Raw genomic sequence first — 24,683 nt, 5'->3', positions numbered from 1 at the left:
TTAAGGCTATGCAGGCCCTCTCACCATAGCATTGGCAAAACACTGCGGTAAACGGTAGGTGGGGCAGGGTAGTATAGCGCGGGATGCCCTTGCTGTGTAAACTTCTGCTGCTATAGCAGCATGAGATCGGATTTACACTCCTGTATCTTAAAAACTGATGGTTTCTTTGCTGCTTTTACTGGTCTGCTAGTTAAGTCCTGTAAGCTATATGATTACAGCTGAAACTGAGTTTTCTACTGTTTTCTAAATCCAGTGTGTGAGATTAAGATGTGACAAATAAGCAGAATTGCCATGCAGACATTTTAGGATTTTTTTTTAAACGACACAATAAGTGCATAAGCCATACTCTGGAAGTGTGAGAATGATAGGAAATGCATTGCTTATAGGGGACAAGTTATTTAGATACACGCATAAGCAGACTTGCAGTGCAGTCTTAAACAGAATTGCACCCTTGTCCATTGACTTCAGTGGACTTAGAACTCTGCTTAGGATTGCACTTTAAATCAGTTATTTGATTATAACATGTATTATTATACAATGGAGGCTTTTAAAATCTGCTGTCAGTCTAAGATGAAATTGTCTTGTGTTTCAGAGTTGGCGGGTCAGGGTATAGCAACCTGCCTCGGTTGCAGATCTTGGGGTGGTATTAATGGACAGCAGGCTGTACGTTCTGTTTCTTCACCATGGAAGGAGCTGCGTTTAGATTTTATTTGTATCTGTTTCACTAGTACACTTTGGGCAATCTGTACTCTCTCCCTTCTGTCTTACTGGGCAAATAAAATGGCAAGATTAACTCTGAGGACTTGACATTCGGCACTGTGGATAAAGAGGGAATTCTATAAACTGCCCTATTAAATCTCTCTCTACAGGGCATGAGCATAGCCATTCACTGTTCAATGGAAGTCTCAGTCATGGACACAGCCATGGGGGACACGGTCACAGTCATGATTCCAAGCACGATCGTGGACACGGCCATTCCCACGACCACAGCCAAGGGCACGGATGCTCTCAGAGTAAGGACTATTGTCACAGTAAGTCTGCCAAGCAGGAGGCTGGGGTGATGGTGTCATGTGTTGTGGATCCGTTGCAAGATCACACAACTTCAGTACTGCAAGATCTAAAAAGACAGTATGAAAGTATCTCAAGATGGGTAGCCTTGTTAGCAGGGTCATTTCGTAGAAAAAGAGCTGGAGGAACTCATTGGCATAACTCATTAGCATATGCCACAGCCCTTGCCATCACCGGAAGTGTCATTAGCATAACTGATTTGCATATGCCACGCCCCCTAACATCACCTATCCTGGCTGTTTTGGACCCAATCCTGGCCATTCAGGGCTGAAATTGGGCCCAAAGTGGCAAAAAGGGGCTGAAAATGGCCAAAAGGGTCCCAAAATGGTCAGGATTGGGCGGCTGCTGAGTGGGAGAGTGATCCAGCACCCATCAGAGGCCCGATCCGGGCTGAAATGGGCCCAAAATGGCCGAGAGTCAGGTGGGTGGGGCCACCTGACATGTGACCTCTTTGGGGAACTTCTGGAACTGCGTTCCGGCGCATTCCCCCTCGAAATGAGCCCTGCTTGTTAGTCTGTCTGTAGCAGTAGAAAAGAGGAAGGGACCAGTAGCACTTATAAGACTAACGGAATTTGTGGTAGGGTATAAGCTTTTGTGAGCCGCATCTCACTTCTGCAGGTATATGATGAAGGTAGCTGTGGCTCATGAAAGCTCATACCTTACCACAAATTTCAGACTTGTTTCCTGAATGTGTTATGTGTTTAAGATACTTCATTGACTACTTTTCTCAAAAGCTTAAAGGAATGGAAACAAAACAAATACTAAATTGTAGTCATAAAATATATATTAAATTTGTCTGCAGAAATGGCTAAAATTATCCATGCATCTGTTGGGGAAAGAAAAAGGGATGCCCGTTTCAAAGCTCTAGTTGGCCTGTAGATTTCTTAACCTCTACTGGAAAGATCTTCCAGTGGCATGGATGGAATGCTGTTGGCCAAATGTAAGCGTGTAAGGGCTTTTCTCTTTTCAGAGGAACAGTCACTTGCCCTGTTGCTCCTTGCCAGCTGTTGGCCTGTAATCTCTTTGTTTTTAGGGAATTGAAATGTCTGGTTGCAAAACAGTTTGGACTCTGGTGGTATCATGGGATACTTCTCATCAGAGTTCTCAGTGTTGGTTTTCAAGGCCCTGAATTTCACTTGTTTGGTTTACTCTTGGATTCTCAGCCTAGTGGCATCCTGTACTTAAATACCAGCCATTGTTTGGAAATCCTGGCATTGTGTTCAAGATTGACAGACAAGAAGACTTTTCCTTTGGTTGAACTGATAATATTTATTTCTTACCAATCTCTTTCCTTACTTAAAAAAATGCCCTAGAAACGTACCCATACTGTGTATTTGGGAGAGTGTTTTTTTCACCTCTCCACTTTTTCCCCCTTTCCTCTATTTTTTCCTTTAACAAAAAATTTGTGGGGTTTTGTGTTTGTGGCTGAGGGGAAGCTATACGTTGTATAAGTAGTTGCTAAAAGTAGTCTGGAGCTTTTTAGTGTGTCAGAACTGAAGTCCATACACACCAATAGGCTAAATAAATTTCCTATTGTTTCTACAGATGATCACCCAGTTGATATGTCTGCAGGGTCCAGCAAACAGATTTTAGAAGGTATGGCATGATTATAGCGGGTGTCAGATTTCAGATTTCCAACACATTTATTGTTTAACAGCCATAGAGGTGTGTGCCTAAACAAAATACATTTTATATTGAAATTACTTAATTGTGATCAAACAAATTTGTTCTGATTTTGTTCAGCAAATATTTACTCGCAACGTTAATGACAGTTCTTCTGGTAAATGATACTTTGCAGATATAACTCGCAGGCTTGAAGTCTTTTTAAATTTTTTTATTTTATCTCATTTATATCCCACTTTTCTCCCCAATGGGGACTCAAAGCTGCATACATCATTCTGCTCTCCTCCATTTTTCCCCGCACAACAACTCAGTGAGGTAGGCTAGGCTGAGAGTGTATGATGGGCCCAAGGCCATCCATTGAGCTTCCATGGCAGAGTGGAGAAACTAACCTGGGTTCCCCAGATCCCAGTCCATCACTCTAGCTACTACACCACCCGGCTCTCTTTTTATTCTGAGTAACTTTTCTCAGTGACAGTCTTGCCTAACCCAAACGAATGGGTATGTAAGTCAGTGATTTAATTCATTTGTTAATTTTTACATGTTAATTTTGTGAAAGTGGTTAAAAAAATAAGCTGTGGTCAGCTTTTCAAGAAAAGTATGAATGAGTACATAGTGAAATGATAGAACTTAAGGGAGAGTCTGAGAGTTGCCATGGGTTACCTTTTCAGGCTTTATGCAAATGTTTATGTATTGTATTTATTTAATTGATTTGTAAGGTGCCTTTTTGCCCCCCATCAATTAATGAAGTAGTTTTGAGTAGAGACTGCAGTAGTGTATTTTCTCCTAAATACCAGCTCTTCACAGATAGCTATGAAGAACGTGAAGCAACTGAGGAATTGAAATCTTACAAGGATTGTGTTAAATTGGCCATTTTTATTTGAGGGGTCATTGAATTTGCATACTATGGTGTTCTGAAAGGGAATAGAAAATGCGATGACTTTTATGCCTCAGTATGTTGACCTGGCACAGACCCTGTTGAGCTTTTTGTTTTGTAGATCGGCATCTAAATGCAGCAGAAGGACTCCAGCACTTCTGAATTAACTGACAGTATCATTGACAAACAGATTTGAGTTTGATGCTGGTGGGAGCCAAGTTAATCAGAGAGCAGCAATAATTTTTGAATATTTGCATTTGTTAACATGCCTCTGCTGAAATCTATGGATCCTGCGCCATGAAGAAATTTAAGCATTTGAAAAAACATTTTTTTTAAATTAGTTAAATAACTTAGACCTTTTTATCACTAATGGTTGTAAATTATTTTTTTCTTGCAGCTTCATGAGCTGCTTTGTTAGTGTGTGATTTGACAATTACAATATGATAAAAAGCAGTGTCTATGTTAGGAGTGTATATGACGGCTTGATATTTGCGCATTGCAAGACTATTTCTAATTTGCTTTTCTGTCATGTGCCTGCAGAGAGGGTGCTGCGTGTTCTTTCTGTGTGTGCCATATGGTTTACAGATTTTTTTTCTGCACAATAAGGTAGTTTTTATTCTGTAACCTTTACTTCTCTTTAATAGATGACACATCAGTTATAACTTGTTGTTATATTATTCCATGTATGCATTAGAATCTTTTTTTCGTCCTTCAATGCTATACCTTACCAAAATATGGCCTGTCACTTCAGAAATAAGAGATGTTTTTCTTTCAAGACTCAGTGGGTTGGATCCTATGAGTTTGTTACGCAAATGGTGGAGTCTTGTGTTGAAGGAGGACTGGTGGAATGGATTCATAGGGTCCAGACTATATTTATGGAACATGTGGAGTAGGATCACAGGGTGTTTTACAAATGTTCAAGAAAAGAATTCTTTGGCTTTGTGTCTGGCTGCTATACCTACTACCACCAGCAGAGGGCTCTGTAGGCTTAATATTTTCATTGCAGCAAACTGTTCTCCTGAATTCTAGGGGCAGCTCCTGGAATTGTGTAACTTACTTTTTTAAGAACTTAAGTAGTTCATTTGGCAAAGGCATTTACAGCTAGTATTGGAAGCACCTAAAACACAAGATCTTACGACGTGTTTCAGAATTTCCTTCTGGCAAAATTTCTTTCTAATAAGTAAAAATGTATTAGCTTTGGGTCACAGTTCTCAGTTTGCATGCTGTGGTGTACGTATAACCATGTAAGAGTCATATGGCTTCTAATATGAAATGTTACCACACTCTTACTATGAATTAGAAATGTGGAGAGCAGGGATCTCTCACCGTGAGGGAGGTGCTACAGGGTCTCTTCTGACATTGTTTGGCACAGTAAATTCAGCAGTGTGGTTCTTCCTTGCATCACTCGGACAATCTGAAAAGTTTCAAAACTCAGGGAAAGTAACACTTGCTGGAAATGTTGCTGATGCCATTGTGGGATGAGTAGCAGGATAGACATCCTTCTTCTGGCCTGATGTCACCTTTGCTGTATGGGCAGGAAATATGACGTTGCGGCTCTCACGCTGTAATCAGAACATGAGAGAGGGTCATTGAAGACTAGCAGCTTGCATGGCTGCATAAACACAATGGTAACATTTGCAAAGTAACTGGTCATTTCTTGCCCTTCTAAATGTCACTGTCACTCTCATTTAATTTAAAGGCCAACTGAATTTTTTTTTGGTTACCTCTTCTGAACTTGCATATCTTTTCTTGTAGGTGTATTTTTACACATTGTTGCTGATACACTTGGAAGTATTGGGGTAATTATATCGGCACTACTGATGCAGAACTATGGCCTCATGATAGCTGACCCTGTCTGCTCCATGCTGATAGCCCTGCTTATAGGAGTAAGGTGAGTACAGCTGTAGGCGATTAAGCAGCACTTTCCATGTGCTCCCTTGTATGGTTGGGAATCTTAATAGGAACCACTTCATTAACAATCCCAATAACTTTGACAAAGATTGTTCTTTTAATTGTTTGGCTTTGGTTTTCCTGTCCTGTATTAACTGTGTTTACACACCATAATATACAGTTTCTCCAGTCAGCAGCCAGTTTGTTTATATACTTTGCGTATTTAAGACTTGTAAAATGGTCCTTCCGATCTCCATTGTGAAAGATCTTTTCTCTGTTGTGTATGCTTATATGAACCAATGTACTGTACTACTAAATGAAGCAGAATGTCCTGAAATTCAGTGGAGTCCAGCCTGCTGGCACACTGTGTAGCTTGTCCTTTATCAAGCTAAGCTGCCAGGCTTCTCATAGAAGGCTGCTCAATATTTGTATTTTTCTGATGAGATATCCTGCTGTTTTTTGGGTAACATTTTTAATCTATTCCACATTGCAAGGGATACTTGAGCTAGATGCCTTTTTTAAGTATCACCTGCTTTCCCATTATTGTTGCTTTTAGATAACACTGTAAACAGAAGTTGACAATATTGTAGGCGAGATTTTGAGTCTCATAGGGCTCTTCTTTGAGCTGTATGTGAAAAGAAAAATTTAAAGGGTGAGTAGCAAGATGAACACACACAGTTGACATATGCTGAATCCTTGGATCATACCATTGATTTATCAAAGTCACTACTGTCTACTCAGACTGTCAGCAGCTCTTCGGGGTCTCAGGTCAAGGTCCTTTCACATCACCTGTTACCTGACCCTTTTAACTACAAATGCCATGGATCAAACCTGGAACCAGGCAGATGCTCTACCACTGAGCCATGGCAATGTTCTTGCATGAGGTGATTAAACTAAGCCCTGTTCTCTAGGCGATGTAAAGATAATTGCAGAAGCTCAATAGACAATTACTTTTTCTGATAGAGAAAAGTCTTCTTTTTAAGGAAATCTTTCCCTTAGATTAGAGCTTTGTCTTGTGTAAAGATACCATGTTTATATGGAGACACTCCCTTTATAAATGAAGCACTCATAGAGCTATCTTACAAGCCAGAGGACAGAATCTCAGGCAAAACTAGTGTGTTATTTAGAAAACTTGCCCTGAGGAAGAATTCTGTAGTATGTAAAAAACTGCGTGCTGCATTACGAACATTAGCTGTTTCGAGGAAAGATGCTGTTTTACTATTCCTACAAATTGATAGGCATTCAATCAGCACAAGAAAAGCTTTGTGGCACAACTTATTTTTTATACTTTCACACAGCAATTGTAAATAGTGTGTATTGGTAAATGGCCCCATACTAGTGATACAGGTACAGATAAGTAGCAATAAATTATAGATATAATATTGTGTAGCTTTTTGCCCATTGTGCTTTTAAATAAACATATACTTGTTTATTTCAAAAATAAACTTGTATCTTAAAGCTTGTGTTTTCAGATGGCCAAGACAATGCAGTCATACCTCACCTCATGTACTTTTTCAAATATACTGTTGCTGCACTTGTTCAAGTCTGCATTCAGTCAAGTTAGCCAGGGTTAGTTTTCGTAAGATATCACAGTGGCCTAATGCTTGATCAAATTTCTATTGTGTGTGCCAATATTCTTTTTAGCAGTCAAGTTTTAACTTCTAAGCCGTGGCAACTTTTGGCAGTCCCAACATTTTTGCCCCAACAAGAAACTGTAAAAAAACAGCATGTCTCAGTGGCTTCTGATTGATTTCCCTTTGCCCTATGCTCAAGTGGTTAGAGGACTGATACTGCATCTGCATTTGACCCTCCCTCACTTTCGTGCGTTGGATGTCACACTTGATTAGGACCTGAATGTGTGGACCTCAGTAATGAATTGTGCAATCTGGACACTTCAGTTTTGTGGTGTGCATATTACCCTCCTCAGGCTTACGTGCATGTTCTAATATATAGTTGAGCTACGAGGTGGTAGTATATTTGAGCTAGCATGCTTTGCTTCAAATAAAAATCAGACATCGCTTGTCTGTTGGGAAGTCTTGAGTAGAATAGTTTAGTTTGTCAGTCTGTAAAATCTAGAATATAATTTTTGAGAATGGAAGAAATAAATTAAAGCCCTTTAGAAAGGGGAGAGAACCTGCTGTGGCTGTTGGAGAAGAAAGGAAGCAAACTGTAGGAAGACACCATGACTGGCTGCTTGAAGCAGCTACCATGGTGTGTTGCGGAGCAGGAAAATCACTTTGTCATGAGTTCTATAAAATTTATATTCTTGGGTGTAAAAGCTAAATCACATTGACACTACTAGCCTGCAGTGATTTACAGCGCCACTCAGTTCTTTGCACCTTGAAAGAAACTTTAGGGCGTGCAGCCAGGAGCAGCAGCCCAGAGCTGATGGCTTCATTGACTCAGGGAATCACGTTCTTGTGGGTCTCTTGAAAGAGATATGTCAGCATAATTATACTTTCAAATCAAGCTTTTGTTTTGATGGTGGACTGCACTGTCATTGCCTTGGTTTGGTGCCAGGTTCATGTAATATTTTCCATCTGAAGAAGTCAATATACCTTTACTGTGCAGCAATCTGACAGTATGCATACCATGGTTATATCCTATGATGCAAATTATTATGAGGGTCTTCAAAGACTGTAAATATTTGACTGAGTCTTTTCCTCCAATTGTAAGGAGTTGGAATTGCACCAGTCAGTATAAATGACTTTTATGTAATAAAAAACACGAAAGAGGTTTGTAGCACCTTAAAGGCTAACAGGCTTTTTGTCACACAGGTTTTGAGTGGACTGGGGTTGATTTCCTCAGATGCATGAAGTGATGTTCTCAGTTGGCAGCTACAAAGAGGAAGAAAAATTGTAAATAGAGAGGACATAAGAGTGAAATACAAAGGGTGGCAGGAGGTCTAATCCTCTGGGATTTTAGAGGCGAACGTAGCTTGCAAATAAGTCTACAAAAGATGATGATTCATACATTTCTACTTGTGGGCATGACCTAAAAGAACTAGCTTTTATACAGCTTCCCTGATTACCGGAAACAATTCTTAATGATCCTGGTTTACTAGGAAATACCCTTTTGCTCAGGCAAGCATTTGCAAAATAGTATGAAGCGTAGAAACTACTACTCTGTGCCCATTTTAGCATAATGTAGATTGGTAGATACAATTCATCAAGCACTGGAAAGATATCGTTTAAAATACACAAATGAAATATTGCAAGTGGCACACTGTGCTGACACTGAAGTAATAACATTATAACAACAACATTTGATTTATACACCACCCTTCAGGACAACTTAATGCCCTTTCAGAACAGTTTACAAAGTATGTTGTTATTATCCTCATGACAATCACCCTGTGAGGTGGAGGGGGGGCTGAGAGAGCTGTGACTGACCCAAGGTCAGAGGAGTCAGGAATCAAACCCGGTTCTCCAGATTAGAGCCCTGCCACTCTTAACCACATGACTGCACCAAACTGGCATACGAGACATTACTAGTATGAGTAAACTAGCTTCTATTTGATGTAAGCCTGACTTGCTATATTAGACAGCTTCAGGTGGTGAAGAAATGTGTTTGTTCCTGATTGGATGTTCCTTCCAGCTCTCATTATTAGATTTGCAATGTGTGTTGGCTTGTAATAGGATCATTTGGGGGCAAGAGACTATCCAGAGAGCTGCCTAGCTCTGTTTTTGACTTCTGTTACCTTCCTATATCATGCCAACCCCATTTCATTTTTATCATCTGGAGGAAGAATTACATACTGTGTATGTTTAATTGACTTTTTAATGTTTCTGCTTCAAGGAGACTACTGGAATTGAGTTTGCCCAAATGCTTGTTGCATAGTGGAGGAAAAAAGACCCTGCCTTTAGCACCTGAACTCAAGGCTCCTGTGTCAGGTTTATGGGACTTGACACCTCTGGGAGTAGGAGTATTGAAGCAATGATGTTTACAAATTCAGTTCACATGTGGCTCAGTTGTGTAGTCTGCCCAACTGACAGGACAGAGTGTGCCTCTTGGGTTCTATGCATCCTTTCCACTGTATGTACAGTCTTGAGTGTGAACTGGAACTTGCACACACAGTCTGGGGGGAGTGTGTGTGAACCACTCCGCATGGCTATGTTCCTATTGTGTATATTTTCTTTAAGTTGATTAAAGGAATTGGTTCGAACTTGTCAGGTGAATGTAACAGCTGGTTCAAAAAGCAAAATCAGATTGGTGTAAAAATCCTATTAGGAAATTTACCTAACTAGAAGTGCTCATTGCCAGGTATATGCCACTTTTTTTTTTGCGTTTCAGAAGTATATAGCTGAATATAACACGTTGAACGGTTGAAACTGAACATTTCCCCTTAAAGACATTTTAAAAGAAAAAATATTGATTGTCTTAATGCAGATTCCTGATCCTCTTGTCCAGATGCTTTAAACATTAAAACAACTGTTGCCTCATAACAGTATCACTTGTAGAAATTTGCATGAAATACAGTTGTGTTTAAGATAATGGATAGGCTATCTATGGAAACACTCGTCCTAAAGAAATGGCTTCTAAAACGCGTTGCTTTTCAGTGCTGTTCTCTGGTTTGGTGATAACAAACAGCAAAGTTCTGTATCAGAAATGAGCTTTTAATCTGCTACGAAAACCATGACGCCTTATGCGAGCATGTATTTCCCTCCAGATGGAAACAGATAAGCTTTCAAACTGCAAGTAGCAAATAAAAGTGCTGGGTGTGCTGCAATACAGAGGATTCACTGGGTAGTGCAGAGTAACAGTTGCCAAGAGTACTCATGGAAACCACTCTTTAGGCCACAATAGTGATGGGGAAACACCAAAGGATAGAAACACAATGCTCCATCGGGAAGGGCGCGTGGGCTGCATATTAAGTGGGCAAAGCGGTAACCATTATACCAATGGCTTACTGGAGACATACATTCTTAATCTGCCAAGATGTGATCGCTTTCCCATAGAATGAGATTTTCATGGCAAGTTGCTGTTTTCTTTTGCTAGTTCCTTGCTGCAGTGTGTTTTAGCCACTATGCTTCCTCCACTGTGCTGAATCATAGCAGGAGGAACTGTTTAAATATGCATTTAAATTATTATCCTTATGTCTTCGCTCTGCTGCTTTATTTTCTTTAGTTTGAAGTGCTGGATACCAGAAAAAAGTGCACAGGATAACAGCTTCCATTTGAGATTGCTGGATATTAATAAATGTGAAGATGGAACACTGTTCTTTGGTTCCTTTGTTCTGTTCTGCCGTTTCTTTTCTGTTTGTTTCTGTTCCTCACTCACTCCAGTCCTCTTCCAGTATTCAGTAGCAAATTCCTTGTATAATTATGCTTTAGAGGTACTGTTCTATAACTCCTTCCCTATGAATAGAATAATTGCTTTTCTTGGATATCCCTGCTGTGTGTACGTAGAATACAAACTTGTTATTGCAGGATTTGAGTCCAGTGGCACCTTAGAGACCAACAAGATTTTCAGGGTATAAGCTTTTAAGAGACAAAGATCTGAAGAAGGAAGCTTTAACTCTTGAAAGCTTATACCCTGAAAATCTTGTTGGTCTCTAAGGTGCTACTGGACTCAGTTCCTGATCAGTTCGGGCTACCTACCTGAAACTTGTTACTGAATTTTACTTTGAGAAGATCATAGCTAGATATGGAGATAATCCTGTTGCAAAGTGAAGTCTTCGAAATGGGCTTTGAAAATTACGGAATTGTTTAGAAATTACGACTGACGTTTCTGAATATACACAGAGGGAAGAGTAGTGTTAGCCCACTGGCTCTCCCTCTCCCCTCTAATGTCTGAATAGGGTCCATCATGATCAAGTGCCCGACTTTTCCAAGGTTCTCTGTTGTGGCAGAGAGAATCTACACATGCATAGTTTGCTTACATGTAGGCTCTTTCAAAAGCTGTGCATGCATTTATCCTCTTATAGAAGAGGGCAGGACCAGTGGGCAGGGTCCCACTGCCCCCTTTAGATGTATCCGCTTACTATAATTTATTAGTACATTTTTATCCTGCACTTTGTCCAGGGCACTCGGGCTGGCACACCCTCCCCCTTTGTTTTATCTTCACAGCAGCCCTGTGAGGTGGGTGAGGCTGCAGGAGAGTGACTGGCCCAAAGACAACCACAGAGCTTCATGGTAGAATGGGGATTTGAGCCTGGGTCTCTCCGGTTTTTGCCCAGCACTCCAACCACAACCGCACAGCTGTTACTGAAGAAGTGAGAGTTTGGCATCTGTGCCATTGGGAGGTCATCATCCGAACGCCTGCTTTCTGACTCCATGTACCTAATTACTACTTTATAGAGGCGGAACAGTTTTGTACTGCTTTGTTCCCTCCCACTGACTCATTTGGGTTCTCTGTGGTGTCAAGGTTGGAGTGACAGCAGAAGATGAAAGAACAGCACACCAGAAGCTCTCCTGTGACTCTTATGGGATCCACCCACTTTGGGGGCTAATTTAGTGCTAGCTCACTTGTTACATCTGGGCTGTCCCCAAGCAAATGCTTGTTTGTTCACTTATCAAGTTGCACAAAAGAAATCCCTGGTGAAAGGGCAGTGATTAAAGCAGTGGACAGCATAAAATGAAGCTTCAGTAGTCCAACTGTATTTTCCCAAAAGGAAAGCTCATTTTTTTTTCCGGATGTGCTATCAAGAAAACATACATGTATGTATGCTAGTAAAAAGTTTTTGAGAGGGCATAATATTTTTAGGGGCATTATTTTACATTCAGAGCCATCTGATTTTGGGACAAGTATGATAGATATATGACCACTTTAAGCCAAACTTAAGCCAAATTTAGTGCTTTTTTTTTGGTCAGGCTCCTTTAAAAGCAAGCAGTTGAAGAAATACGCAGTTGCCCAATTATGTGATTATTTTAGAAGCAGAATGTATCAGCTGAAAGGAAATTATTTTGAAATTTAGCTGAGGCCCGCTTTAAGTACAGTATAAGACTGCATCTGTTCCAGGGCACATAGGTTTTGTTGAAGAAAAACAACAATGTCAAGTAAATTGCTGACAGTTGTGAATTTCCTGTTTGTGGTCTGGATACAGTGACTGTGGCTGTGAAGCTCTTGCCCACAGTTTTCCACTTTCTCTGTCAAAGGTTGTGTTTGTTTGCTATCGTGGGTTATCTTCCCTGGACTTCTTGCTTGACTTCAATGAGATGAGAAGGGTTTAACTCTGCCTAGGATGGCAGTAATAGCGGCACAAGCTCTGTGCTATAAAGTGTCATAATTTATCACATCACTATTTGTGAAACTACAGGTAAAGCCACTCATTCCTTACTGTAAGGGAACTGTCCAAGGGCATTTTTTTTGTTTACGATCAGCTTTTCTACCATATTCTTTTATTTAGGGATCTCCTGTCTTTAGGCATGTTAGATGCTGCTTCCTTACTTGCCGTAGGGTAGAATAAATAGACGGTAAACTGGCTGTAAAGGCAGAATGCCAGCCCATAGCGAAAGAGGTCTTTTAGCGGTACTAATATTCAAGGCTCATTTGTGTTTGCCTGATAAGCCAGTGGCACATCTCCACGCTACAGCCAACATTTAGGCCCGTCTTATTGCTGCCTTTGTCTAGATTCACTTGCCTGTCAAGTTTACTTCTGCTTTTCAGGTTTGTAGTCTTCCATGGGACTGCTACAACTGGCACATGCAATCCTTATGACGTCTTGTTGAGTAGCGCTTCCAGCTGTTGTTTACTTCAGTCAGAAGAGGAGCTAATAATAGCAAAGAGAAGTCTTGAGTGCAGGAGCTGCCCCACAAGACAGAGTTGCAGTTTTCCTGCACTCCTGTGACTAATCAAAAAGGCACAAAAAATTAACAAAATAGTAGTTTAGTTAAATACCTGAGCTGACCTTTGATTCTGGTGGGACAGCACTAACAATACTGGGGGAGGGGGGTGGAATTGTTTAAATATGGAGTACATATTCTTATTTCATGTAGTGCCCCCAAAGAGACTACTCTTTAAATGTGTACTTACTCATCTTGATTGAGCAGTGGAAAGCTTTTAGATAACTGATGTTATCTTCGGGGTTTATCAGTTTTCATAATGAACTATATCCGAGACATTGCACCAGTGAAACCTCCCTTAAATGAAGTTTCTTCTCAGTTGTGGCAAGAAACACTTCTCCCTTTTACTGTAGAGACCAACTAGATTGCTAGTGTTAACAAAACTCCCTTTGTCAAAAGGGAGAGCTTTGACTGTCAAAATCTAGTTGGTCTCTAAGGTGTAACTGGACTCAGATCTTATTCTTCTACTGCAGATCAGCAAGGCTACCCACCTGAAACTAAATTTAGTATGATAGGTTAGAATTGTAAGTGAAATAAGAGCTTGGCCATGCCTGAATTGTATACATTCACTACAGGATGTCAACAAGGACCTCTTCTTCAGGGAGCACATGATCTTCAAGAAATGTTTCTTAGGTCTTTACTTGGTATGCCAGTTGATATTGCCTGCCTAGCTTGTGGCTCATATTCTGCATAGTAGTAAGCATTGGTTGTATATGCATACCCAATGGTTAATTTCTGTTTAGTGGCTCTTCGAGTCCCTGTTGAGAAATTATTGACTGCCTGCAACTTTTCTCCTCAAGCGACACTTTACCACAGACTTTAGAAAAGGGATTGATGGAATAAGGGAAGGGGGGTTAAAAGACCCAGTTTCCCCAGGATAAGCTGTGTGGTGCTGCTTTGCAGAGTACAGATGAAAGTATGATAGCGTGGATCACTCTGAACTCTGGATGGAGTAGCAAGGTAGGATGAATCTGAATGGTGTATCTCTAAGGAACAGCAATTACTTTTTATAGTTAGCTAACTGTACCCAGCCTTTAGTAAGTCCAGTAGTATGGCTCTGCATATGACTTCCAATTTATTGCAGTTTTCTTTTGAAACATTTCTGTTGAAATATTGCAAACTTTTAAGTGTGTTATTGAATGCCCAGGGAAGTCAAAGATGCTCTCCCAGTAGGTTGCTTCCACTTCTAGTATATGACTTGTGTCCATTTATTGACTTGTATAGGGTTAGGGTGGCGTAGAGTTTGGCCAGAGTAAATGGCAGAGGGCATTTTTTGCGTATGATAGCTTGTATGGCAGTAGAGCGGGGTCCCCAGTTTTTTGAGCCTGCAGGCACCTTTGGAATTTTGCTGCAGGAGGTGGAGCCAGCTACAAAATTGCTGGGAAAGAAGTTCTGCATAACTCTTTTATTAGCTCTTCAGCATTTCAGGCAGAAGTTCTACCTAACAGGATACTTTTAAAATGAACATACTGTTTTAAAATACTTTATTGCACATGTACACAGCTTACTTTCAGTAACTCATTCAACATCTGTGCTGTGGTCCCAAAGCAACATTTTAAAAAGTCAGCACAGCCGATTAGATCTCCATTGGCCAATCAGAAGCCTTGCTGAGCAAAAGCCTCACCTGGCCCCACACACTGTCTAAAAACTCTTGAGCGCCAAGAACGGTGGCATATTTGGGACCCCTGCAGTAGAAAACGTGCAGGAAAATGAGCCTTTGATACTGTCCTTTGATACTGTTTCTGGAGTGTCTGTGGTCCAGAGGAGTTAGCTGTGTTAAGTCTGTAGTCGCAAAATAGTAAAGAGTCCTGTAGCACCTTTAAGACTAACCAACTTTATCGTAGCATAAGCTTTCGAGAGCCACAGTTCTCTTCGTCATCTTTACTATTTTGAGCGTCTGTCAGGGTGGAGTTGTCAAAGGGGTTTGTTGCAGGGGTTCGTTGCTGGATTTTTATTTTGATTGGATGGGCCGTTGTTTGCCAGTGATTAATAACTTCAAGTTGGCTGTCTGTACGGAAGGACAGGCATCTTTCCTCCAAGGCTCATGAGAAGGGAATGATAATCTTCTAGGAGTCGTTGCAGATCCTTGATAATACGTTGAAAAGGTTTTAGGGTTGAACTGTTGTTACCAAACAGGGGTATTCTAATGTTTTTTTGGTGTTGATCCTGCAGGTAATTGTCCCTGATCAAAGGTATGATGCAAAGATAATAATATCTCTTGGTTTGACTGTAGACAATGGATTGTATGGTTAGATGGTGTGATCACTCTAACGTTGTCTTTGAAACCAGATAAATCCTAGTATTTGAAGCAGTGAAACGCTTGGTTTGCTGTCCAAGCCCCTTCATCATTGAAATTGTCTTTACTGGCTTGGTAAAATTTTACGGTTGCCACTAGTGAACCTCCTAATTGCTTCCAAATGCTCGCTGCATGATTTCTACTAAAATCCCTGGCTCCCTTAACTTCAACAAAATGCAAAGTTTGCTGTTTTAGACAAGTCATTTCATTATGGCTGAACTTGCCCCTACTAATTTTTGTTTTATGACATACCCCTCCCCCTTCTGCTTATTATCTTGGATCATAAGAAAAACATTTCCCAAGCCAGACACAAAGCAAGAATGTTTTTCACATTTCTTGTACATTTTTATGGCTGCTGTAAAAGTACTGTTGAAATTGATCTTGGTTTTAAAGTATAAACTGTGATTTTTATCAACATCACATTTTCCGTAAAGATTTTAGAAACGGCCTAGCCTCAGTTTCCAAATTCTGTAGCTGAAATGACCTTCCATAGCCATCTCTTAAAGTGCCAGAGTCACAACTAAGTCACCGGCTATAGTTGTTACTAGAGATTAGAGATATGCCGTGTTCCTCTTCACAGCTTATCAGTGCTCCTTCACAGCAGGTGGAAAGGTATACCAGCAGAGCAGGAATCAAAGACATATCTTTGCATCATCTGTTTAAATTTACATTTTAAGCTGCTTAAAATAGGCAAGAATCCAAAGCAGTTTAACAAAGCCTCAGGCCTCTGGGAGCAGTATCAGATTCATTGCTCTAGTTCTCTAATTCTCTTTCTGCTATTATATATGGCTCATAGTAAGTTTCAAGAACTTTTAAAAATCTAAAGTTTAACCATTTAGGATGATCTAATGGTTTAATTAAGACATTCAGCGTTTAAACCTCTCAAAAAATAAGCTGTTGATTAGACCAAGACATCTTTTTGAATGACCTGGGCAGTTGACATGGTTGCTCCCACCCACCCACTCCCACCTTATAGAGTCTAGATAACCCTTGGTTTATTGAGGGGTGGTGGGTGATGAAAAGACAAAGGAGTTGGCTAGAAATATTTGGGATAAATCTGCGAAGACATGGGCTAAAGCTCATTTTAAAGCCTCCTCTGTGGCAGTGATGGCAGCAAAGAAGAAACAGTTCTTTTCTGCCATCATTACGTCTGCATGTTATAGGCCAGTGGAGCTGTTCCAGATGGTCAGAGTCCTGTGAGGATGTGATCTAGAAGAGGAGATGGACTACTTGGTGACCCACTGTAACCATTTTGCTCAACACTTTGCAGTACTCATGGAAACTGCAGTGTTCTGCACTAAGCAGGATTTCAAGGGGAGAGCTATACAGAGTGCATTAATCTAGGCTCTGGGTCCAAGTGATCAGATCAGCCAAGTCAAAGTAGTGGGGGGGGGTCATCTTCAAAGTTAAACTTAAGTTGGAAGACAGTGGGGTTTTTTTTGCTGCTGTTTGTCCAGCAGTAATACTGGATCCAGTATAAGCCTTAGTCTCTTAACCGAGTCAGCAAGGGTCAGCTGAACCCCATCAGAAGTGGGAAGCACAGTGCCCTTCAAGACCGTAGGCTTTCCAACATGTGAGTCCAACAAGCTGAGTTCATACGTTCTTCTCCTTTGTAACATCTGGATTTAGAGTTAGTCTCATGGTTATGACGACATGAAAATATTGTAGTGGTGGGTCATCATGCTGAGTGGACCAATTTGTCCTGCGAAGTAGATCTTTTTTACTTAGATTTAGCATGCAGGGTCATTTATGAGCATGTTCTCCTGATAACTGGTTCTGTAGAAGTATATAGTATGTGGCTGTGAGAAGATCTTGCTAATAGCCATCTTGCAAATATAAAACACGCATCTGGAATGGCTTGCTTTGTGTAGAGTGCGGGTCTAGTTCCGTCACTTCTGCTAAGGGTTAAACTACATTGTAAGACTAGAGTTGCCTCTGGAGAGGATTGTATTCTGTTTGATTAATTTATCCAATTGCTCAGCCTCAGCAAGAGCCTCTTAATTTACAAACATTAGATTGCTGCTAGAAGGCTACACATTTTGATAGAGGAATTGGAGTGATTAATCAACTAATGCTTTAATTGTAGGTTAAAATATCCTGTAGATTAAATTCCCTAGATTAAAATGAGCCCCATGGGCTAAAGATAGCTTATGGCAATTTTATCAAAGTGTTTATGGTCTTTGAAGCATTCACAGTCTACATATTGAGCATGGATGACTTCAGGAAACATAGCAGAGCAAATAAAGTGACAGTTTATTCCTTTTCACTAACATTTTGTTCAACTTTTCTGATTTAAAAGAATTTTCATTAGTTGGTAGACTTTATTGGAATTCATCTGTTTTTTTTAAAAAAATCTACAGTATCATATTCTTTTAAGAATCTTTTGCTGTAGGATTCTTTCCCCCCCCCCCCACGTAATTGGAAAGACATATTTACATCTTCATCTGTTTCTAAGGGAAAGGACGAGATTTAATTCTTACATGCTGCATAAGTACTCATTTGTCTGCTATGTTTGGAATAAGATGTAACTTTTAAACTGACTTTTAAAATTCCTTCCAGTGTTGTCCCACTTTTAAGAGAATCCATTGGAATTTTGATGCAGCGAACACCTCCTTCCCTGGAAAGTGCTCTGCCTCAGTGCTATCAAAGGGTAAGTTGTAACATTTCCAGCTGTTTGTGCTTGGAATATACACCTATCTAATATAGCAGCCCAATCTTGTCTTCCAAGCAATCTGTACAAATTTTCTCAACAAATGATCAGAGCTATTTTTTACACTGTACGTTTTTTATGCTGGACAACTCGCTAATTTAGAAGACCCTGCAGTTTGCTGAAGTGTCTCTTTTAGAAACTTTCTCATTTGCCAGCCTTAAATATCATGCATCTTCTGTACACCAAAGGTAGGCTAGTCTGCAGAATTCCCATGTTCTCAATTTTCAGACTATAAGCATTACGGTCAAGAGAGTCTTTTGTATCAACTAAAATAGTTCTAATAAAATGGCCACTGAGGCATAGTATTTAAAAATAAAGGCTTGTATTCAGCTGTCTGCCTGTGCGAAGACTGCACGTCTTCTCCTCTTTCTCTTTGCACCAGCAGTCCCCTTCCAGTGCTTGGAATGTTGATTCCTGGCCTCATGATACCCATGTGGAATAACAGCCACATGGGCTGGCGCAGTGAGGAAGGGGCGGTTCTTTTCCATTAGCCCAGCTCAGCTAATGGAAGAGGCAGAACGGGTGATTTCATCCCCCGCCCGGCAGTCGTCCGACCTGTGTGGCTATTACTCCACATGGGTACCATGGTGCCACCGATCAGCTTCCCAGAGCTGGAAGGAACTGCTGGGGAAAGTGAGGAAGACCTGTGACTGCCTTCCATTAATGAATCATTAGATCCAAACTCAAAATATTGCAAATATGCATACAGACGAAGGTGAATATCATGAAGAACTACAGATGAAATGCCAGCTTTTAAAAGAAAATGGTTATTTTTTTCTAGAAAACTTGGAATTGTTTACTAGCTGAGTCTTCACTGCAAAATTAGTTGAGCACTTTTAAAATACACAGCATTACTGTTTTTCTTACTCAGTATGATGCTGTATAGAAAACTGAGCCATGGGTTTAGCAAAAGAAGTATGTGTATGTAGTGCGTCTGAACGACACTGAGTGTGTGTGTGTGTGTAAAGTATCATCAAGTCGCAGCCAATTTACCAGACCTGGGGTTTTCAAGGCAAGAGACTTAACAGAAGTGGCTTGCCGTTGCCTGGCTCTGCATGGCAATCCTGGTCTTCCTTAGTGGTCTCCAATCCAAGCACTAACCAGCACCAACTCTACTTAGTTTCCTAGACCTGACGAGATCAGGCTAGCTTGGGCCATCCAGGTCAGGGCGGGTCTTCTATTCCTGAATTTTTAATGATTTTTATGCTGTTTTATTGTTTTATTTTGTAGGTGACCTTGAGTAGGTTCCCTGGAGAGGGGGCATAGAACCTTTCTGAATAAAAAAAATGTTTTTTTTAAATGAAAACTAACTGACACTTCTGTTTTTTAGGTTCAGCAGTTGCAAGGAGTTTATAGTTTACATGATCCTCATTTTTGGACCCTTTGTACTGATGTTTACATAGGGACTTTAAAACTGTTTGTTGCTCCAGATGCCGATGCAAAGTGGATTCTAAGCCAAACTCACAACATTTTTACTCAGGTATCACATTGGTTCATATATTTATGCTCACTGTAAACATGGGAATGTCTCTTAACTAGAAATCTCTTTTTGTGGAAAGGAAGATTAAGAAATTACATGGCAAGATGGTTTTTCACTTGAAGCTTCTAGAAACCCAAGTTAGGTTTATAAATTTAATTCTCGCAATTGAGGATATCTTCAGAATTTGGGTGATGGTGGTATAGGAGCACACTTTATGGAGGCATCTAAACAAGAAAAATACTCACTTTTAATGTACTGAAAGTAACTGCAAAAAATGCAGCTTACTAATATTGGGGTCTGACATCTTTAAGAAATGGGAACATTGTCTATTTGAGTGGGGAGTTGGGGACCATAGAATTGGAAGGGGCCTTACATACCATCTAGTCCAACCCCCTGCCCAATGCAGGGGTCAGAGGCAAAGAGACTAAAAGAGAACTGAAAGGTTAGAGGGGTTGGGGAATTGAATCAAGGAGAGGCTATTGAAGAGGCCCCTTCAGAGGTGAAAGTTGTTTAAATTACTTACCCATACTGTCACTGACCCTGGCTCAAGCTCTGGCCTCAGGAGTACGACCTGCTGTGACCCTCTCCTAGTCTCAAACCAGGAAGGAAGGGGAGTTGTTGGCATAGGGATCCCCTCCTACTCCAAACACCATCCAGTACAAGTGGCTAGTGGTGAATACCTTAGCCACCTCCTAGCCCATGTAAAACAAGCACAGCAAACAAATTTGTAGAACAGATTTTTATTTGTACAATTGTTTTCTAATGTGCTTCTTCTCTGTTTGTAGGCTGGAGTAAGACAACTCTATGTACAGATTGAATTTGCCGCTATGTAGTACAAATCTTACTGTTCTCTTTGGACCAAAGCTTTCTAGTACTGATGATTTAAGACATCATACTTTCATTGGAACAGAGACCCCTTCTTCTCCACGTTTCTCCAAAAGCCAATAGAGACTACCAACTTTTGGCTACATACAGAAAATAAATGGAAAGGGTATGGACCTGGATCTTCATGAGCCCCAAACTTTTGTGGATTATTTGCTGAGTTCCAGCAACAGACTTAATAATGTGGTATTGTAATAATTTGTTATGCTTTTTTCAAAGCTGTGGAAGTTAGTGCTCAATCCCACAAAGCCAGGGTTGTCATGGGGAAGGAGGCTAAAGAAAATCTTATTTTGTTCATATGTCACAGTGGTGGTTGACATTCTGCAACCTAACTATACGTTAAGACTGTTTGTACTTTTGCAAACTTAATGAACCAAACCATATTGGGTTTTTAGTGCCTTTCTATCAAAATATCTGCCAGCACAGATATGGAACATTGGAGAATTTTTATTAATTTTTATGGCTACTACGTGTACCCAATAGAATTCTTGCTTGTGATTGGTGTGATTTATGTGTAATTGCATAGCAGTTGATATTCGAACTTCTTACCTATTACATTTTAAACTTCTATGGAGGTTACTCGTCATTTTTATAATACAAAGGTAAAATGATTTCAAGAAGTTTGTTTACAAAGTGCTTGACTACCATGAAGTATGACCAGACTGATAGTGCCTCGGCTCTCTAACAGTAATTTAAAAGTACTGTATATGGTCATTACGCTAGAGGAAAACCTTCAGGAATGTGATGCCATCACTTGGTCTTTTCCATTTTTCTTCTTTCATATTCAGACTTCTTAATGTGCATATGCCTTGCAGTAAAGATTATTCGATGACATCCTATTTTTTATGGCACATTTGCTTTGTATATGTCACTTCGTCCTCGTTTTGTTGGCTGAGGAGATGGTGCTATGTCTGGCAGACTTAATTGGAGAATAAAGATTTTCTATATGCAGGCCAATATATGAACTGAAATTTGGCTTCCAATTCCATGTTTGTACTTAGTATTAGCAAGCACTTCAGTTTTAAAGAGCCTATAAATATTTAGCCCAAGAAACTCCACCAGCCTCTATCTGCAGCACAGCCCATAGTTTGTGTTTATTATCATGGAACATAATTGGTTTTACTGAATCATACCCTGTATATTTTGAAGTTTGTTACAGGTGAATTTAAAATCAGCCACAGGTTATCCAGCAAAACCATATGACCCTTAACACTAGGCATGTCTTTCAATAAGTTGTTTAATGCTTCAATCAACATCTGCTCAAAGCTGCCATCTTTTATGCTTTGTCTTAATGTTGAGGTTTCTTTTAAACTTTACAGAACTTCCATAATAGATATTCTTCCATGGGTTTACCCTTTGATGCCAATGTAATATTTAAAGGCCCATTGGGGCCTGTCACATGAATCATGGCCATGGAATGCGGGCTGTGTTGGTAGTGGAACATTTAAAGGGTAACTCTGACACTGAACAACAAGGCTCCCGTGAATGGTTTTCTTTGTATCTGATGTTGGTAAAACTGGAATGTGTGCTAGGAAGCACTTTTTACTAAATGGACAGCTGAGAAGAATTAAAGAAATAGAAATCACTCCCCTGATTTTTCAGAAGGCTGTGCAGTTACATGGAGTAATCAAGACAAGGTTGCTTAAGAAAAAATGAACTTGCTGCTTGATAGTTGTTTCTCCAAAATGCATACATTGCAACGGTGTAAGTTTAATTCCATCTTAGGTATTTCTAATGCCAGCATTAGAAAGTTTGCTAGTGTCTAATGTGGCAGTTCTAGGAGAATAAAGCACCCTTATAAACTCATGTTAACACATTTTGATCTTAACTAATCTTTTATGGGCCATTTAATTGCTAGTTGTGCTTTATTTGCTGCTAATTTACCAAGACACAAACTGTAGTTCAAGTTTCAGAGATAAATCTTGGCCCATTATTTTTCTACATTCCTTTTCATACATAAATTATTATTTTCCTTTGAGAGATAAACATGTTTTCCTGCAGAGATTTCTCTATGTGATGTGCCATGTAACTGCCCACCTGATGTAGGCACTGTGCCAAATGTCTGTGCCACACTTCAGGCATGACCTAATAAACTCCTATTGTCTTTACGGAAATGATCTACCTGCAGGAGGAACATAGTAATTTGTGAAATGGCTGTCAGCCATTAAAAAGTTTTAAAAGGTTGCCCATTTGTCCAGCTCAGCACCTAGTGTGACAGTGTGGTCAGATGAAGTTTTCCAGCACCTGTGAGTGCATGCTAAATTACTGGGTGTGGCTGCTTAAGTCTCCTTTCAGTGTTCTCAATTTGCTTATGGACTTTCTGCAAGGAATTGTCTTTATTGCTGCTGACTTTTCTTAGCCCTGGCACATACCAATACTCTACCAAACATGCAGCTTTAAAATTTGCATTTATCTGTCTTTGAAGGCAGATTACTGTACTGCATTGCTTTGGTACAACCCATATTCCAGTGCAGCAAATTTATTACCCAGTAAACAAAATGGGCAGGTTCATCTCTATCACAATACAAGCTATTCAATTTAGCGGAATAAGACTTAGAAAGAAGACAAAGTATCTCCCCATCTAGTAACACAAAGGACTGGGCATTCTCTTTTTTCCAAAGTCAGTGAAAAGTTTTTTGAGATTTCTACATTTTCCTTACTTCAGCAACTTATCATTGGAGATGGGGGGGCTTAGACGTGTTAACTTTACATCTGAAATTGTGACAATACTGGTGAGTGAATAATGTGAATGTTAAGGCTTGTTTTTGATCACTGTAATGTATTTCTTATGCATTAAAGAGAGTATAGTTGTAAATATTTTTTCTAAACTGGAATTTATTGCCAGGCCCTTAGTGTATGGTATGGAAGAAAAAGATTATCTTTGTACTTTAATGCAGTTCAAGCATTCATACCAATTCTTAGTTCTCAGATTGGGCCTAATGATGTGCTGCACAATATTGGCACAGGTGGGAATAACCTGCTTAATTTTCCCACTCCTGATACACCTTTTCATAGTGTAGCAGAAGAGTATTTCAAAAAGTGGAAGTTTACGAATGCTTTGACACTAAACCAGCTGACCACTAAATGAAACATTGTGGTGCAATTCTGCGGTTTAGATTTTGAAATAATTTGAAGGCTTAAACCCAAAGCAATGATACCAAGTGTTATAAAACACACACACACAAAATAAGAACTTGCTGACTAGTAGTTACTATCCCAGGTCAGGGATACAGTCCAACTTAAATAGATGATTAAACTTGAGGAAAAGAGGTACGGTTCTGCATCAAAATATGTTGTGCTGCTTTGTTCTGATCAAGTTATTTTACTTTGTTGACCTTGTCTTGATTTTTCTAAGTAGCTGTTCAGTTGTTTTTTGCTGCAAGGAAGGTTTCTCCAATGTACAATTATGTGTTTCTCAACATTCTCTTCTTCCTGGTTGCTCTTTCCTGCTGCAGGTGCTCGATCTTCAGTGTATTCACACTTAGCCGAAACAGACGTGACGAGATACCTAGGTTCAACTCGTGTTCTCTTACCTCAAAGTTTGTCGGGAAGTGTAGGCGCCCTTGCAGCTTAAAGTTTAGCATTTACAGAGCAGCAGGGAGGGAAGTGTAGGTGTGGGGCGCCTTTCCTCCTACTCTCGAGGTGCATTGCAGCATTTTCCCTTCCCTGCTTACATGGAGTATTGCTTCATCTCCCCCCCCTCACCCGGCCTGGCCCCTGCAGAGCGACGCCTGGCTGCCCCGGGAGAGCCGGGAGGAAAGGCGCCCAGAGCACTCTCCCCCTCGCTCGCCTGGCCCCTGCCCAAAGCCACATGGCCCAGAGCTGCACAGCCCGGCTGCTCTGCCTTTACCCCGATCTCACGGACCGTTGCTCCACCCACCCCTTGCCCAGCCTCCGCAGAGCGACGGCAAGCTATGCAGCTCCGAGCCACGTGGCTTCAGGTGGGGGCCAGGCGAGCGTGTGTGTGGGGGGGAGGTGCAGCAATGCTCTGGGCACCTTTCTTCCTGCTCTCCCCGTGCAGCCTGGCATTGCTCCGCGGAGGCTGGGCGAGGGCATCGCTGCATCTTCCCCCTAGC

General features: G+C 40.5%; 1 protein-coding gene across 3 annotated transcripts in view; it reads left to right on the top strand.

Annotated features, from left to right (window-relative positions):
* The window catches only part of SLC30A7 (solute carrier family 30 member 7), a 36,365-nt gene extending 12,941 nt beyond the window's left edge, over positions 1-23,424 (top strand). For 2 of the 3 annotated variants that reach the window (XM_054979348.1, XM_054979350.1), the window contains exons 6-11: positions 870-1,031; positions 2,614-2,664; positions 5,321-5,456; positions 18,095-18,185; positions 19,576-19,725; positions 20,511-23,424. In XM_054979348.1, the coding sequence (XP_054835323.1) occupies positions 870-1,031; positions 2,614-2,664; positions 5,321-5,456; positions 18,095-18,185; positions 19,576-19,725; positions 20,511-20,558 (638 nt within the window). In that variant the 3' untranslated portion in view covers positions 20,559-23,424. The remainder of the gene's footprint in view (positions 1-869; positions 1,032-2,613; positions 2,665-5,320; positions 5,457-18,094; positions 18,186-19,575; positions 19,726-20,510) is intronic. The other variant, XM_054979349.1, reaches the window with a different exon arrangement.
* Positions 23,425-24,683: the final 1,259 nt, after the last annotated feature.

Source organism: Eublepharis macularius, chromosome 5 (assembly GCF_028583425.1).
Source record: "Eublepharis macularius isolate TG4126 chromosome 5, MPM_Emac_v1.0, whole genome shotgun sequence".
Lineage (NCBI taxonomy): Eukaryota > Metazoa > Chordata > Lepidosauria > Squamata > Eublepharidae > Eublepharis > Eublepharis macularius.
The sequence above is the reverse complement of the archived record's forward strand: the minus strand, read 5'-3'. Positions and strand labels throughout refer to the sequence as shown.